Source organism: Crinia signifera, chromosome 2 (genome assembly GCF_055691185.1).
Source record: "Crinia signifera chromosome 2, ASM5569118v1, whole genome shotgun sequence".
NCBI lineage: Eukaryota > Metazoa > Chordata > Amphibia > Anura > Myobatrachidae > Crinia > Crinia signifera.
In genome coordinates this window covers 216,410,180-216,426,167 of record NC_139218.1, presented here as the reverse complement: position 1 = coordinate 216,426,167, position 15,988 = coordinate 216,410,180, and the positions used below count along the sequence as shown (strand labels likewise).

Here is a 15,988-nt window from a genome sequence, read left to right as displayed (position 1 = left end):
CTTATTTGGGCCCCCCTTCCTAAAACAATCTATAGCACTATGGGCCTGATTTGCCAAGGGTAGCAAAAGCAAATTCTTTCTTTAATGGGCAAAACCATGCTGCTCTGCAGGTGGGGTAAATGTGATGTGCAGAGAGAGTAATGCTGTGTACACACGGGTCTATATGATTGCTGGGGATATATTGCTAGCAATATATCCCCAGCAATGATATTGCTAGTGTCTCCTTTTCGTCAGCGATGAAAAGGAGACACTGCTACGGGGCGGAGGCGGAGCGCAGAAGCAGGTGACGGGAGGAGGGAGGGAGCAGTGTTGCAGGGCATGGGAGAACAGCGCTGATTTCTTCGGCGCTGACCTCCTGCCCGGCGATCGCTGGGGGAAGCCGCTGGTCGCAGGAGCATGCTCCTGCGACCATGAAGGGCTGGCCGCGGGAGCGCGCTCCCAGCCATCTATCGCCGGCTGCACATGAAATCACTGGCAATATGGTCGCTGAGCGACCATTTTGCCAGCGATTTCATACATAATTGCACCCGTGTGTACGCACCTTTAGATTCTCATCTAGTATGTAAAGGGCTTTAGAGTTTTATAAAGTTATTGTCATTACACACATCCATAAAAGGGCTTCTCTGCAGGCATCTGAAGAGAGGCTTACATAAAGAAGCAGGTAATAATTTATCATTTCACCCCCTATATTTATTTAGTTTCTTATATAGCGCAGCATATTCCGTCGCACTTTACAATGCACACGTACAAGGACCTGTGTGATTAAACTATTCCACAGGTTCTCAAAGTCAGTCCTCAGGACCTCACACAAAGTCAGCCCTCAAGACCTCCATCTGTGGATCTTTTCAACTGACCTTGATAAAGCAGTCAGTTGGAACTGCGAAACGTGTTGATGTTACTTGGATCCAGTGTGGATAGGACTTGTTTCCTCTCACCAAGAGACTATCTACCTGCTTACTCATCTGATTCCAGCTATAAACCTTTGGAAGTCCTATGCCCATTCCATCATGGACATCTGATCACACACAGCTGTGAGGCTTCCCAAGTTGGCTAAAAACTGCATCTTCTGCCATCGGAAAAAGGCCATAAGTGACAACCAGGATACCATTAGTACTTGAAAAAAGAGGGTTACAAAAAGAGTCCTGGGCGCTTCTTAGAAACATAGAATTTGATGGCAGATAAGAACCATTTGGCCCATCTAGTCTGCCCCTTTTTTTACCCTTCAGGTAAACTCAACCCTTTTTAATCCTTATTTCTTTGTAAGGATATTCATATGCCTATCCCAAGCATGTTTAAATTGTTCTACTGTCTTAGCCTCTACCACCTCTGATGGGAGGCTATTCCACTTATCCACTACCCTTTCTGTGAAGTAATTCTTTCTAACATTTCCCCTGAACCTACCTCCCTCCAGTTTCAGTGCATGTCCTCGTGTTTTATTACTTGTTTTCCTTTGAAGAAAATTTCCCACCTGTACTATGTTAAAAACCTTGATATATTTGAAGATTTCTATCATGTCCCCCCTTTCCCTTCTCTGCTCCAAACTATACATGTTAAGATCTTTTAGTCTATCCAGGTAAGTTTTGTTCTTTCTGGTGTTATGCTACAAATGATGGTCCTTTCAGATTGCAAATGCCGGGTCGCACTCGGCATAAAACCCTTCTTTTAACCCGGCTTTTAAAATGGTGCATTCACACTGCACAGAGACACAGTCAACCCGGCAGAACCCTGGGTCGAACCCGGGTTATTTGTGCGGTATGAAAGGGGTATGCGTGTTCTTTGCTCCAAAAGATATACTCACCTATATGCTGAACTGTATGCATCATGATGTGACCAACTCTACACTTGCGCCAAGCTTTCAACAAGTCACCAACTAACTTCTAACTCCTCATAGCCACAATGGATTTGACACTGAGGTGTACATTTGCCATAGCAACCAATGAGATTCTTTCTATTATATTTGAGGAATAAATAAAGTAATTATACATAATCTAATTGGTTACTATGGGCAACATCATCACATCTTTTCATTTTGGAAGCTTTAGTAAATTTATCCCTGAATCGTGCTGCATGAGAAACCCCATAACAGCCCAAACATGTGGGCGACCTTTCTGGAGGATGCATAGTGCAAAGTCATGCACTCCGCAATGCCCAAACCTGCACCAGCCCTAAGGTTTACTAATAAGAATAATAATGTTATACATAAGCTGATTTCCAATATCTTCTCTACATGAAGAACTAAGGCTGAAAGCAGCAGGATGATATTTTGTGCAAGTGAGTAAAAATTGATTCACGCCTGTGCGAACAGTTTTCTTTTGTTCAATATCTTTTCTATAGTTCTTGCATATCATTTGGCATTTAAAGGGGATTGTGGTGCCAGTTTCAGCTATAGAGAAATGGTTACGCATGGCGGAACTATATCATCCAACATCCTGATTTCCCAACTCTCCTTAAGAGTCATATAATTGGAACATGATTGGAGCACTTGTGAAAAAAAATCAATTTTGATGTAGGGAAAAACATGAAGCAGAACGCTCCTCTGCATTGCCAGACCGCACAGTTGGCAGGACATGATGGTGCTTGTCTTTGTATCTTCTGAGGCTTTTATGACAGTACTCACAAAGGGGTTATTCAGGAATAATAAAGCATATTTACAATTACTTCATTTATACTCTACAACAAATAATGAGTCGCATAATCGTACAATTCACTGGTCTGTTTGTTTGACTATTCAGTTCTGCATTCGGACATCCTGCATCAACTGGATTTAAAACAAATACAAGGTGGTCCAGTTGGATCTTGGACAGGTTTAAGTTGGGTTAGGCGGCGGCCTCCTTTAGCATCCTCAAAAACAGTCTGATGTTAGGGGCTGACATTTCTGGCAGGGGGCGCTCGTTTTATCATTACGTCATTGTGTTTTGGCCACTCCAATGTCTGAATTTGGGCAAAAACTTCACAGAGTATACTGTAATACTGGACCAGACAAGACATACTAGGGGGTTGGGGTCCTTGCCAGACCTCCTGTTAGTGTTCACAAGTCAGAACTTTAACCTTGTGAGCCTGTACTGGGCCATCCACTAGATGAGTTTGGATGAAAACTTTAATAAAGTGTAATAACTGACAGCAATAACCATAAATCAATTAACTAAAATAACTGACAGAAATGGAGGTGGGAGGACAAAAAAATATTATGTACCCAAAAGCCTTGGGATAGAAACATTGATAACAGAAGGAAAAGTTTAAATCCATCTTGCAATGCATAAAAATACATAAAACCGAACAGAAATAGGAACAGAAATAAAAGGAAAGTTGGGGATTAGGGCTACTGGCCACACCTCATAAAAAAAAAATATTTGGCAGCCACCTCATAGGTGAGTTGGATGTAACTGTTGACAGTTATATTTAAATTAATAACAAAGAATTAAATCCAGGGAAAATGCTTACTACTTCAACTAGTTTATCAGTAAATGTCAAAAATGCACCAAATACTTAAAATGCATAGGCCCTTATTCTGGGCCGAATGCGGTATGCCCCCCCCCCCCCCTCGCATGCCAGCCTCATTCGTAAAGCCTGCAAATGGATGTTTCACCTAAACATCCATTCACACCCTATGTGGAAACACCCACATCATTTGATGGTCACTGACCATCGAATGATGTGGAACGAGCATGCATATCTAAGTGACATTCGGAAGGCTGCGAAATCGGCAAGCAGACAGCCCTCCATGCAGAGAACAGCGCAAGTGCTGGCCATGTCATCTGTTTTCTGGGACTGGCAGCAACAAAAGTGAGTTATAATAAAGGGCATCCAATTAATAATTAATTAATATGTTGCCATTGGTTTCCTGTTATCGATGGCAAGACCATCTAATATTGAAGCTTAACCATCAATGGCCAACTTTTCGTTAGAGCCCGGCCCCCAAAGTGGTCAGCAACATTTCCTCTTGACAATCTCTCATTGAAGAGACACAAAAAGTTGTCATGTACATTTTGCTCTCTCCAATAGGAATGGTCATGAGAATCCCACCATCAAATTATGGTTGGGCTTTCACCATCGAATTGTTTGATGAGATGGTAACTAACCATTGCATTAACAAAAATTAATAGAAAAAAAAAAACCTAATCATTTGAAAAAAAAAGTACATGCGCAGATCCTCTTCAGTGTGGCGGGTCAAGAATAGGAGTGGGGGTGGAACCCAGTCTAACCCCATACCCTCCAAAATTTCATGCTCAAAAATCAGTACAAACAGGGCATGGCCACGAGTAAAGGGGTGTGTTTATTTTACCAGATCCAGCAACGAGTCTGTGCAGCACATACTTTTTGTACTAGATCTCATCTCATCGCAAAACCGAGATGTGATGAGATGCGATATTGTATACAATAATTGTAACGTGTATGGGCACCTTTACGGTGCAGGCAGCTTGCGGCTCTGCATATTCCTAGTCCCCTTTTCTACGAGCTCTGCTAGACAAACGGAGCAGCAGCCAGGAAGCGACTGGTGGCTGAAAATGGTACAAAAATGGAATATTAGTTTTAGGCATTACAGACCATAAAAAAAATGGTACAGTTGTGTCCCTCCTGGAGAGGGTCATGCTGGGAGGTATGCTGATGGTTTACCATTCAATGGCGCATTGGTGGCAAACACAGCGTTGCCGACTCTCCTGGAATGTCCGTGAAACTCCCGGAATTGTGGGTCATCTCACAGAGTCCTGGGAAGAGCCCCCCTTTCTCCCGGAGCAGTCGCTTCCCCCTGCCGCAATGGCTACTGCGCATGCGCTAGATAACCACAATGACGCCGCCAACGCAATGACGAGATGATGCAGCGTCATCATGTTGGCGGCGTCATCGTCATTATCTAGCGCATGCGCAGTAGCCATCCCGGAAGAGAGAAGCGGACCGGTGGCTGCAGGAGAAGAAAGTGTCTGCTGTGGGAGAAAGCTTCAGGGGTCCTCTAGTCGTCATGCGGGAAGTATCTGTGACACTCTCCCCAAATAGTTCAATGCAAAGCCCCTCTCCACCGACCTCAGTCAGACTCAGTGCCTCAGTGGTCACCTTCCAGTCCAAGTGCACCATGTCCCGTCCAGCCTCTTGCTGCCCCGGCCATCAATCTGATTCTGCCATCAATCTGCCAGGCTTCCACCCATCTACCACTGTGCTACAGAAAAATGTATTCATGTGCTGTACACAGTGTACAGATTCTCGCTGCCCCAGCCCTGTCCATCTGCCAGGCTTCTGCCCATCCACTAAAATCATACATTTTTTTGGGCTGCATGCTTACCAAAATATTGCAAGGCCCGCCCTCTGGCGACGCAAGGCCCGCCCCTGACTTTTACTTTTCTCCCTGAAATTATTTTTCATAAGTAGGCAACCCTGGGCAAACATCGGAACGCCCCAACGAACGGCAAAACACTAACATCTAATAAAACATTGATGGTTGCAAATATCCCACACAATCTACATAAAGGCAGTCAGAATACAAACTTTGATTCACAATGTTGGCCTCAGCTAACCTGACATGCTATTGTCTGAAACGCAGACTATGTTGTCCCATTGCACAGTATGTTTAGAAAATTGCTTGCGGCACCGATAGGGTTACTGCACGCGCAGTGTCCAGTCACGTGAGAGGCGCTACCATTCGCGCGTTGCACTCGCGCTTCCACAGAGGACAGTGCTGCTGTTGCTGCTGTGGAGGATTGGCCGTGCCGCGGATCCTGACTGACTCGCGCTTTCGTTTACCCTGCCACCCCCCTTTTTTTCACGCTTCCTATTTGCTGCTAGCTGGTGGAGGAGTTACATACCCTGAGACGCCCTTGTTCCCGTCCGTTGATTGGCTTTGCAGAGCGGTGGGCGGTGCCAGGCTTTGCGTTTTGTCAATGGTGTCATGGTTGACTACAGCGCCGTTGTAAAGATGACCCGGATGTGACATCAGGCGAGGGCGGAAGTTGCTTGATGCCCTTACAGCGATTTTAGTTTTCTCTCCGGTCTAGGTTAGTTGTAGATTATTTTGTTTTATGTAGGTTGTTGTATCCTCATCGACTAGCTGTGCAACTGTTTGGATCAGGTGGCTCGCCACGGGTCATTATATTCTATAGAAGATGTCGTTGACCCAGTGCATGATGGGGAAGGTCTCTTCAGAGAAGGGGATCTAGGCGCAAGGCCGGAAACCGTCAGCAACGAAGAGGGGAGATTGGAGGGTAGAGCGGCCCCAGCACCTTGACAGTCGGACTTAAGCGAACAGCTCGTCTGTGAGTACCGGGGCCACAGGGGGAGACACGCCCGTGCTGGGTATGACGCGAGCCGAAGCCTTGTCTCTGTAGGGTATCTCCAGTACTTGCTGACCCGACTCTCCTAAGCTCCGGGGCTTCCACCTTTCTGTGCTGGGGGTGATGAAGACATAGTTACCTACCCTCCTGCATTCTGCAGGAGACTCCCTGAAATAGCAGCAATCTCCCTCTTTCCCTCATAAGTCTAGCAATCTCCCTCATTTCACCTTGCCCACATTACACTGTTACATTTTTTGGGAAAAATGGAATGGGAGATTGATACATTTACATTGAATCATCAGAACCATGTCCCAGCACATTAGCAAGTATAGTATCTCTTACTAACTGCTTTGGGGCTCATCTACAATTGGATATAAGTAATTTACAAGCTTCCTCACAGATGTAGCAGTACACACCCATGCTTCTAGGTGCCACATTCACAATTTCTTTTCACAATCTCTCCATATAGGGAACTAGACACAACCTTTGGGTGGAGCATGACACGCCCCCTAAATGGGGCACTGTGCAAAATTCTACTACCAACTATAATCTCCCTGAAACTAGTTTTCAAAAGTAGGCAAGTATGGATGAAGACCGGCGCGGTGCATGGAGCTGTGCGGCCGCAGGAATCATTCAAAATGTTCTCGGATAGCTGAAAGTACATCTCCCACGTTGAATGGTGCATCTTATGACTTGTGCACTCAATTTCCCAAACTCCTCCTTTACACTTCAGGTTTTAAGGATATCCTTGCTTAGGCATAGGTGACTTTAATTTAATGCCTCGTTCTATTTGATTTGGTAGCCTGTACTCCTACGTGGATAGCCTTAAAATCTGGACTGTAATAGCAGATTATGGGAAATTCTGACTTGGATGCTTCTGCCTCTAAACTAGTGTTTCCCAATTGTGGACTTCAGAGCAGGTTTTAAGGATAGCCAAAGTTGAGCACAGGCGAGTTAACTAGAACCTCATCCCCCGGGGGATGCCGCACACACATTTGAATACAGTCTTTTTGAAGTTGAATACACAGTGGAGCGATGTTAATGAAGGACCGAAGGTTCACAGTTCTGTGTTTTATTAGAATGCATGGTGTAGCTCACAAGCGATTATTGGAGTGCGCAAATCGTGCATACACACAGCGATTTGGCCAGTCTGCCTGACCAGACAGCATATCGCTCAGTGTGTACCCATCTTATTTCTAATGCCTGAAGAAGTAGCTGCGGTGGCTCAATAGCTCACAAACTGACATAGGATATATCCTATCTACCCTATCTATGTTCCATACCCTGAAAACTATCATCCATATTCTGACACCATTATAGTGGTATGTTTGGAGATGCTTTAATTTTTTTTTTCGCTCTGTGAATGGTCTGCTACCGATACCACCAATAATCCGGCACAGTGTTGGACTTTAGGGAACTGGATTATCAGTGGTATACCTGTATATCCACCTTTAAATAGTTGCAGTTTTCAAGTATTGTCCAGTAGTTGTGCTGTAGATAAGGTTCTAGTTTAAATATTTGTAAATAATGGCGTCCTGTTTCTCTATAGTGTCTGTGCAACTGTGTTTGTTAAGCCCTGTACACATGGGGTAGATATATTGCTAGCAATATATGGCTGCACATATATTGCTCAGTTTCTCCTTTTCCTCAGCGACCAGAGAAGGTCGCTGATGAAAGGGAACCTCTGCCGGCGATATTTAACCATTGCTTTGGATGATATTTAACCATTGCTTTGGATGGCTTTAGCTGCTTTACACAGCTATATCTTGTATGTTTGACACAAGAGTGTATACATTTTTTTTTTTTAAATTGTGTCCCCTCCTCAAATATACCATAGAGCAGGCATGTCCGAACTATGGCCCTCCAGCTGTTGTGAAACTACACATCCCAGCATGCCTTGCCATAGTTTTAGCATTTCCTAATACCAAAACTGTGGCAAGGCATGATGGGACTTGTAGTTTCACAACAGCTGGAGGGCCATAGTTTGGACATGACTGCCATAGAGCCTTGATGGCTAACCTTGCCACTCCAGCTGTTGTTGAACTACACATCCCAGCATGCTCTGCATAAGATTTAGCATGGCCAAATAGCAAAACTGAAGCAGAGCATGCTGGGATGTGTGGTTCACCAACATCTGGAGTGTCAAGGTTAGCCATCAAGGCCATAGAGCAGGCATTCCCAACCACGGTCCTCAAGGCACACCAACAGTGCAGGTTTTGTAGATATCCAGGCTTGAGCACAGGTGACTTAATTAGTTAGTATCTGAGGGATTCTGATTAAACCATCTGTGCTGAAGCCTGGATATCACTAAAACCTGCACTGTTATTGTGCCTTGAGGACCGTGGTTGGGAATGCCTGCCATAGAGGGATGCAAACATTTGAATTGCCCCCATAGATGCTCTTTACAATTTTATTTTTATCTAATTTGAAATGGAATATCTGGCACATTGCCAGATAATAAAAGGGTGCCGGATTATTGGTGGTGAACCTGTACTACAGTGTTTTTCAACCACTGTGCCGTGGCACACTAGTGTGCCTTGAGCTGTTCTCAAGTGTGCCCCTAAATCTAGAGATGCCCAAACCAGTTTACAGCCACCACTCGTTCAACTGTTATTTACTGGTCTCTTCTGTTCATGTGAAGGGCCAATGTGTTTTATTTTTGTTACCTGTGAGACCAGTGTGATAGTTTTTTTTTATGAGGGCGAATAAGTTTGTTTTTTCCTGTGGGGGCCAAAGTGTTTTTGCGCTGTGGGGATCTCATGGTGTGCCTTGGAAATTTTTAAAATCTTATTTAGTGTGCCGCGAGGTAAAAAGGTTGAAAATCACTGCTGTACTAGAATCTCCAGTACCACAGTTTTTCCTGACATAGCTTCTAAATATTTACATTGAAAGCTTGCTTTCTCATTTTAACTTGGTAAGCAGTGTTGGGTGATTTGTAGTTCCAATTTGCAGCTGTTACTTATGCTGGGTACACACCAGGACGACAAGGGTCCCATCCCATCAATCTAGGTCCAATTCCGACCGATTGGATTTAGATTGTGTGGTGATTGGACCCTTTTCTGTCCTGGTGTGGTCCGATACCGATTCGATGGTCAGCAGGTAGGATCAGGTAGGCAGGTAGAATCTGGAAACAACCATACTCCCGGGTGCAGGTCGCCATCGGATCAGACCCGCTCACGGTGCACATCGTTTGCGGGTCGGAAGAAACACTGACGACCCGCTCACTATGTGCATCGTGAGCGGTTCGTCCTGGTGTGTACCACGCATAACCCTGCTTTTAAACCAAAAATACGTGGTCCGACCTGGGATTTGGAACAGTGTTCTAGTCTGGGTCATTTACTCGGTTTCCACTGCACTGGGGCCAAGCCCAACCTCCACATATGTGCAGTGAATGGTCACTGCATGCATGCACCTGGCATCCGTTCTCCTTCACACTGGTACCACTGCTGTCTGCATAGCAGAATATAAAACAGCGGAGGCCGGGTGCTCTTTATCCACCATCCTCCTGTCTGCTCTTGGGACACTTTGGTTGGGACTATGGGCTTCTCCCCATTGCAGCCACTTTGGCCCTTTTGTGTAAATGAGGGGGAAATTCAGGGCATATGCCATTTAGCTTTATAAATTTACATAGTCCCCCAAAAATCTATAAAATTATTATATTACATATAAGCAAATAGATTTATATATTATAAGTAAGATTATATTTATCATATATAATTATAGACGAAACCCTCCATAACAATATACTGAAAGATGATGGATAAATATAATTTTGCATCAAATATGGCTTCATGTACGTTTAAATATGTTAGAATTGCCTGGATATTTAAAGCTCCCACCCTAATTGTATTGAGTTTAGATGATATAACTTCCAGTTACAGGGGCCTCAGAGAACGGATGGGTTATGGTATGCGGTGTTAAGTGCAGCAGGGCACAGGAGGGTCTCTCAGGTGTAACTTGGAGCTGTATGCTGGTTTCCAAAGGAGTATCCACGGAACAGTTTTTGGTGTTTTGCTTTGTGACGTGATCTTCTAACGCCATGGGTGGGAACGATTTAGGTGGCTACAAAGACCAGCAATAAGAGACCTATATTTTATCTAAAGAGAAAAAACCCTGAGCAGGCAATACGTTTATATAATCATTTATTTACAGGCAATTCACTTTCACATTCCCCGGTTATGCCATTGCAATTAATATACCAACTACCCCAAATGTCAGTAAGAAATGAGCTATGGTAGCTTTTTACTTGCACACCAGGCACACACCCCTCTTAAGCTACAGGGTGTTATACCTACCAGCCTGCCAGCGTACAGTGTAACACAGTATCCTCATAGCTACTGTGACTTGGTGTCATTACCAGCTGCACATACATAGCACTGTGAGCACACAAGCCCTCTCTCTCCCCCTCTCTCAAATGTATGTCTGTTGCTGGTTTTACAGTTCCTGTGTGGGTGAAGTTAGACAATGAAGGACCAGGAAATGCAAACTTCAAACTCTGTGCTTACACCACAGTCCTCCATCCCATCCCTCCCTGCTGTCTCCTCTACAAATCAGTCACCAGCAGCTGCTGAGATCCAGGTCCTATCTGACGCATGCCAATCTGCCTCCCCTGGTAGCCAAGGTGAGTAAAATTAATATATAACATTGCTTGAAAGCAAAAGTATTTCTGACCAGTAGGTTGTTAAACATGATCTAATACTGCTTTCAGACAGATCACTGTCCCAGTTCAGGTCCCGCTTTTTCACACAAGATGAATATGCCTTGGAAAACCATTGGACCCATGAATTTGTTGAAGCTAGCTGGCTTATCCTGGGTACTTAATCAGTTTGAAAGGGTCAAACCGGTTTGATCCACTCTGCATGTTTGACCTGGGTGGAACCCTCTAACACAGACAAAGGAGCCAGGTTGCTCCAGCAATTTACCTGGTCTAAATCTTGTGTGAAAAGGGTGTACGTTGACTTCTAGTTCCAATGCACATGTATAGCACACACGTGTACCCTTCAGATAAAAAATGTGGCACATCCTGTAGTAGTTACAAAGATTTAGTATTTCTTAGCAACCCTCATACAGACACACACTTAAGACTTGTCTGTGTTGGTAATCTCTGTAGGTGACAAAGTCACTTGTAATCCTCCTGCTCCAAGTGATGTATCTGAGGAACTTAGCAGGCAACTGGAGGACATACTAAATACTTACTGTGTAGATGCTGGCCAAGAAGGGGTGGCGGAACCAGAGGAGACAGACAGAGGTCCAGCAGAGACGGCTAGGAATGGAGAACCGGAACCAGTGGTGCCAGAGGTTAATGGCGAGAAGGAGGTGTTGCGTCGTGTAGAAGATAATAGGACATATAATGAAACTGAGAAGGATCAGAAACGTGCGCAAGACAAAAAGAAGGCAAAGGGACTCGGTGAGTTATCTAGTATGTCCAGCATAGCTAATGGATTCCCCAAATTCAATTAGTTTATCTTGATGTGTATGTATATTTGTGCCTACCCCAGTTATATGGGATACAAGTAAATCGGAAACTACTATGAGCTTATGTGCTACTCGGCGCACCAGGTCCTGTGAGAACCGTATATATGCATCAGGCATATTTTTTGCTGAAAAAGTCTGATGCAATAACATTTGGATACACTTGCCTAATTTTAAGGTGCCAAAATGTGGCTTCTAAAACAGCCTGTTCCAATTGCACACACACACGGCATCTATTCCCATTGGGGGGAAGCTAAGGACCACCGTAAGTACTGGGTATGCCCCATAGAGGGACTCCCACAGGCCGTGCCCCCTGAACAGCCATCCATGCCCCTTTTGGGTTGTGTGCAAGCAATAAAAACACTCAGTGCCATGCCCTGTCCTCATCCTGGTGGAAATACTTTAAAGGGACAGATTTATCTGGCCTCCACTGAATTTATTATACACTTTGTTTTGCGTTACTGTATATAGATCTTCTCACATTACATTAAATCAAGGTTTTGAAATGTGGGTAAAATGGATTTCCATGTAAATGTCTCCATAAGTGTCTGTAAAGCATAAATTAGAAAACAATACATTTCCAGAAGGGTTAGAATTGAGTCGTAATGAGATCTGTTAAAACGTGGAGAATGCAGTCATTAAGTTACTGTGACATCATTGGGGTTACCCATGTATATGTACCCATCATCTCAAACATTGAAATTTTGTTTAATGACTTTAAAAAGTCCCTCCCAAGTCTTGACCTTGCAAAGGAGTAGATGTATGAAGCAGTGATAAGGGAGAAGTGAGGCAGTGGAGAAGTTGCCCATGGCAACCAATCTTCTGCTTTGTATTTTATATTATGCAAATTATAGATATTACTTCAGTGCTGATTGGTTGCCATGGGCAAGTTCTCCACTTGCTAACTTCTCCCTTCTCAATGTTTCATACATCTTCCCCAGAGGTTTTTACATAGTCACTTAGAAACACTCCAGTCATGTAAGGTGTATTTGCAAGGTCAAAGTGGGACAAGGTCGACCAGTCATTAGGTAGACATAGTCTAGGTCGACATGGGGTTTTTCATGGTATTTTTTTTTTTTACCCGAATGTCGACACAGTCAACATGGACACAGGAATAAGTGCACTGTGTCCCCTCACATGTCTTGCTGCGCTCGCCATGCTTCAGGCACAATTTTATTCTCCCACCACGCCCTGGTGGTCTGTCGGCTCAAAAAAAGTGAAAAATCCCATGTCGACCTTTCACTGTCTGCCTAGACCATGTCGACCTAATGACTCGACCATCTTTAGGTCGACCAACCGACCGTATCCCACCATTGCTACTCATATTATGCCGAATAAGTTAATTTCCCTTATAAGTTATGAGGACCTTTCCAAACACTTATAGTAGTTTATAAATGTTTACAGCAAGTTTTATATGCACTATAATCAGCTAAATCCAGATATTTACATGTAGACCAACATGTATGTATCAGTGCAGGAAATGATGGTGCATTGCATAATTTCATTCATAACTGTCACCTGGTACAATATATATGGTACTTGTTTCCTAGAACGGCCACACCGATGTTGATCGGGTTGATCGCATGCGACCAAATCGCATGTGATGCGACCGACGCGATGGTCCCGATTTTTACATTGATTGAAATGTGAATAGGGTCCCTGGGACCCTATTTTACATTGGATTCAATGTAAAAGTGTCCCCAGACCCCAATTTTAACCCCCTCAACGGCACCCCACGATTGACGCCAACCCGAAGCGTAGCGAGCCCGCGAGGGGCGGCGGTACGCGTCCTCCGACCTTTTCATACCCCTACTATCCACGTCGGCGTGGAGTTGAGAATATAAAGTGTGGCGAGCTACCGAGCCCGAAGCGTGGCGAGCACACGCGTATAACTTCACAGGTATACGCGTCCCCTCGCGGGGCTCGCCACACTTCGGGCTCGGTGGCTCGCTGCTCTCGCCACACTTTATATTCTGAACTCCACGCCGACGTGGATAGTAAGGGTATGAAAAGGTCGGAGGACGCGTACCGCCGCCCCTCGCAGGCTCGCTACGCTCGCCACGCTTCGGGTTGGCGTCAATCGTGGGGTGACGTTCACAATGGGGAGGGGGGGCATATACAATGAGGAATGGGCCATATTGGCCCATTTCCCAATTTATCTCCCGATAAAAATATTTTAACGTTGGTAATGCAGCCGACCGACGCGATGGACACGATTTTGCCTTTGCCGGCAAAATGGACCTGATTTCAAAGGAAATCGGGTCCATCGGGGGTAATCGTGTACCTTAAGTTAAGGTACACGATTACCCCCGATGGTGGCCGTTCTAGGAAACAAGTACCATATATCCTTCTGCGAACAGGCATCTCTGTATGCACGGGACTGCATAGAACACGATGCAGACTACGCACCATTGTTTAATGTTGCCTATTTACAGATGCTCTGTTTACACCCAGACAGCAAGTGGAGCTCTAACTGATTTGCATATAGCTCTGCATCACCTGTAGATGCGCTCTCTAAAACTACCCAAAAGCCAATTATTACAAATCAGGTATGCTTGTAACTCTGCATCACCAGCCTCTGTAAGGATTGTCTGAGGGAAATTGTGAAGCATCTTGTTGCAAACAATCTTGATGTATGGTGGGATTGTAGCTATCTGATTATTCTGATGTAGCTCCTCTTTCTTCCAGGCAAGGAGATCACGCTACTGATGCAGACTCTTAACACGCTCAGCACCCCAGAAGAGAAACTGACTGCTCTGTGTAAGAAATATGCAGAACTGGTGAGTCGAGCTAGAGATCTGGAGAGGAATATGTAATCGTGTAAGAGTCGGTGATGCCTCTTAATCATTTCTGTCTTCTCCCCAAAGCTAGAAGAACATAGGACTTCCCAAAAACAGATGAGGATTCTGCAGAAAAAACAGGCTCAGCTCATTCAAGAAAAGGACCAGCTCCGTAATGAGCATAGCAAAGCCATCCTAGCTCGCAGTAAATTGGAGAGTCTTTGCAGGGAGCTACAGAGACACAACCGCACACTAAAGGCAAGTATAGGTCTTTATTAAAGGTGGCAATCAATGCTGATTCTAAAGGTTTGTATATGCAATAGAGGCATAAGAATGTAGCAGCTTTAGTTGCTGTACAGGTGGTGTATACACTGGTGTAAGGTTCTCTACAAACCTAATACTGTCCTTGCTGACCCAGCCATAGGCCCTTATTCTGGCTTGTTTGCAGCAGGGAACCAATGTTTTTGGACTGCGCATATGCAGAGTGCACGCACCCGGGGCAGAGAAGGGCGTGGTGCAGCCCCATTAGCATAGGGCACCCCCCAGCATTTCATGGGCGTTCTCATGCTAATGAGGCTGTGGCGCAGGGGGGCGGGGAGCTGACTTCACTGGATGTCAGCTGCCCGCCCATTTCCTTCTTAGCGTGCACGCATATGTAGATGACCAATAAAAGATGTGGGAGGTTCCCTCTGCCCTGTGAATGAATGTTAACATCCATTCACAAAACCCTGCCAGTTTGATGGACTGGCAAGGCTGCAGATTCGATTTAATCAGAATAACCCCCATGGTGTGTTGATCCTATTCACCATTTTTGAATAGGATAAGTTGACATGTTCTAAATAATGACCTCGCACTATACAGATACATCCTCATATGTCCAGCCCCAATACGCTAAGCAGTACGAGATGCCTAGTGTGAGTGGGTTACCAGGTTCCATGCCCTGGCGTTTGCTGTGACTGCAGCAAAGATGAATGAGGTCCTATCTGTGTTTGCCTCTACAAACATCAGAGCATATGTGACTGTTAAACAATTGGACAACACTGCTACAGTTTTGACTGAAAGTAAAATGAATATAACAAACTTATATTTAAGTTTTTGATATTAAACTGTAGGTACTTGTTTCCTAGCACGGCCACAATCGGGATCGGTCGCGGCTCTTATTTAGTGCACTTTAAGGGCCGCGATCACCCCCGACGGACGCGATTCTCTTGATTTTTGCTAATCCTGTGTATCGTGTACCATGCTTCAATTACCGCGACACGACCGACGCGATAATTGAAGATTTTCCTGAAATCGGGTGGATTACCAGATATCGGTCCCATCGGGAACACTAAATGACAGGATTTATTGTCCCCGACGCGACCGACGCGATAATTGAAGCATTCACCGATATCGGGGGTTTTAACATATATCGGTCCCATCGGGAGCACTAAATGTCAGTATTCAATGCCCCCGACGCGACCGACGCGATTTTTT

At 44.8% G+C, this 15,988-nt stretch overlaps 1 protein-coding gene across 4 annotated transcripts in view; it reads left to right on the top strand.

Moving 5' to 3' along the window:
* Positions 1-5,826: 5,826 nt before the first annotated feature.
* Positions 5,827-15,988, top strand: part of TXLNA (taxilin alpha) — a 30,530-nt gene continuing 20,368 nt past the window's right edge. Inside the window, exons 1-5 of one of the 4 annotated variants that reach the window (XM_083173713.1) lie at positions 5,827-5,984; positions 10,701-10,881; positions 11,371-11,667; positions 14,421-14,512; positions 14,600-14,770. In XM_083173713.1, coding sequence (XP_083029839.1) covers positions 10,725-10,881; positions 11,371-11,667; positions 14,421-14,512; positions 14,600-14,770 — 717 coding nt within the window. In that variant the 5' untranslated portion in view covers positions 5,827-5,984; positions 10,701-10,724. The other 3 variants (XM_083173715.1, XM_083173712.1, XM_083173714.1) reach the window with 3 other exon arrangements.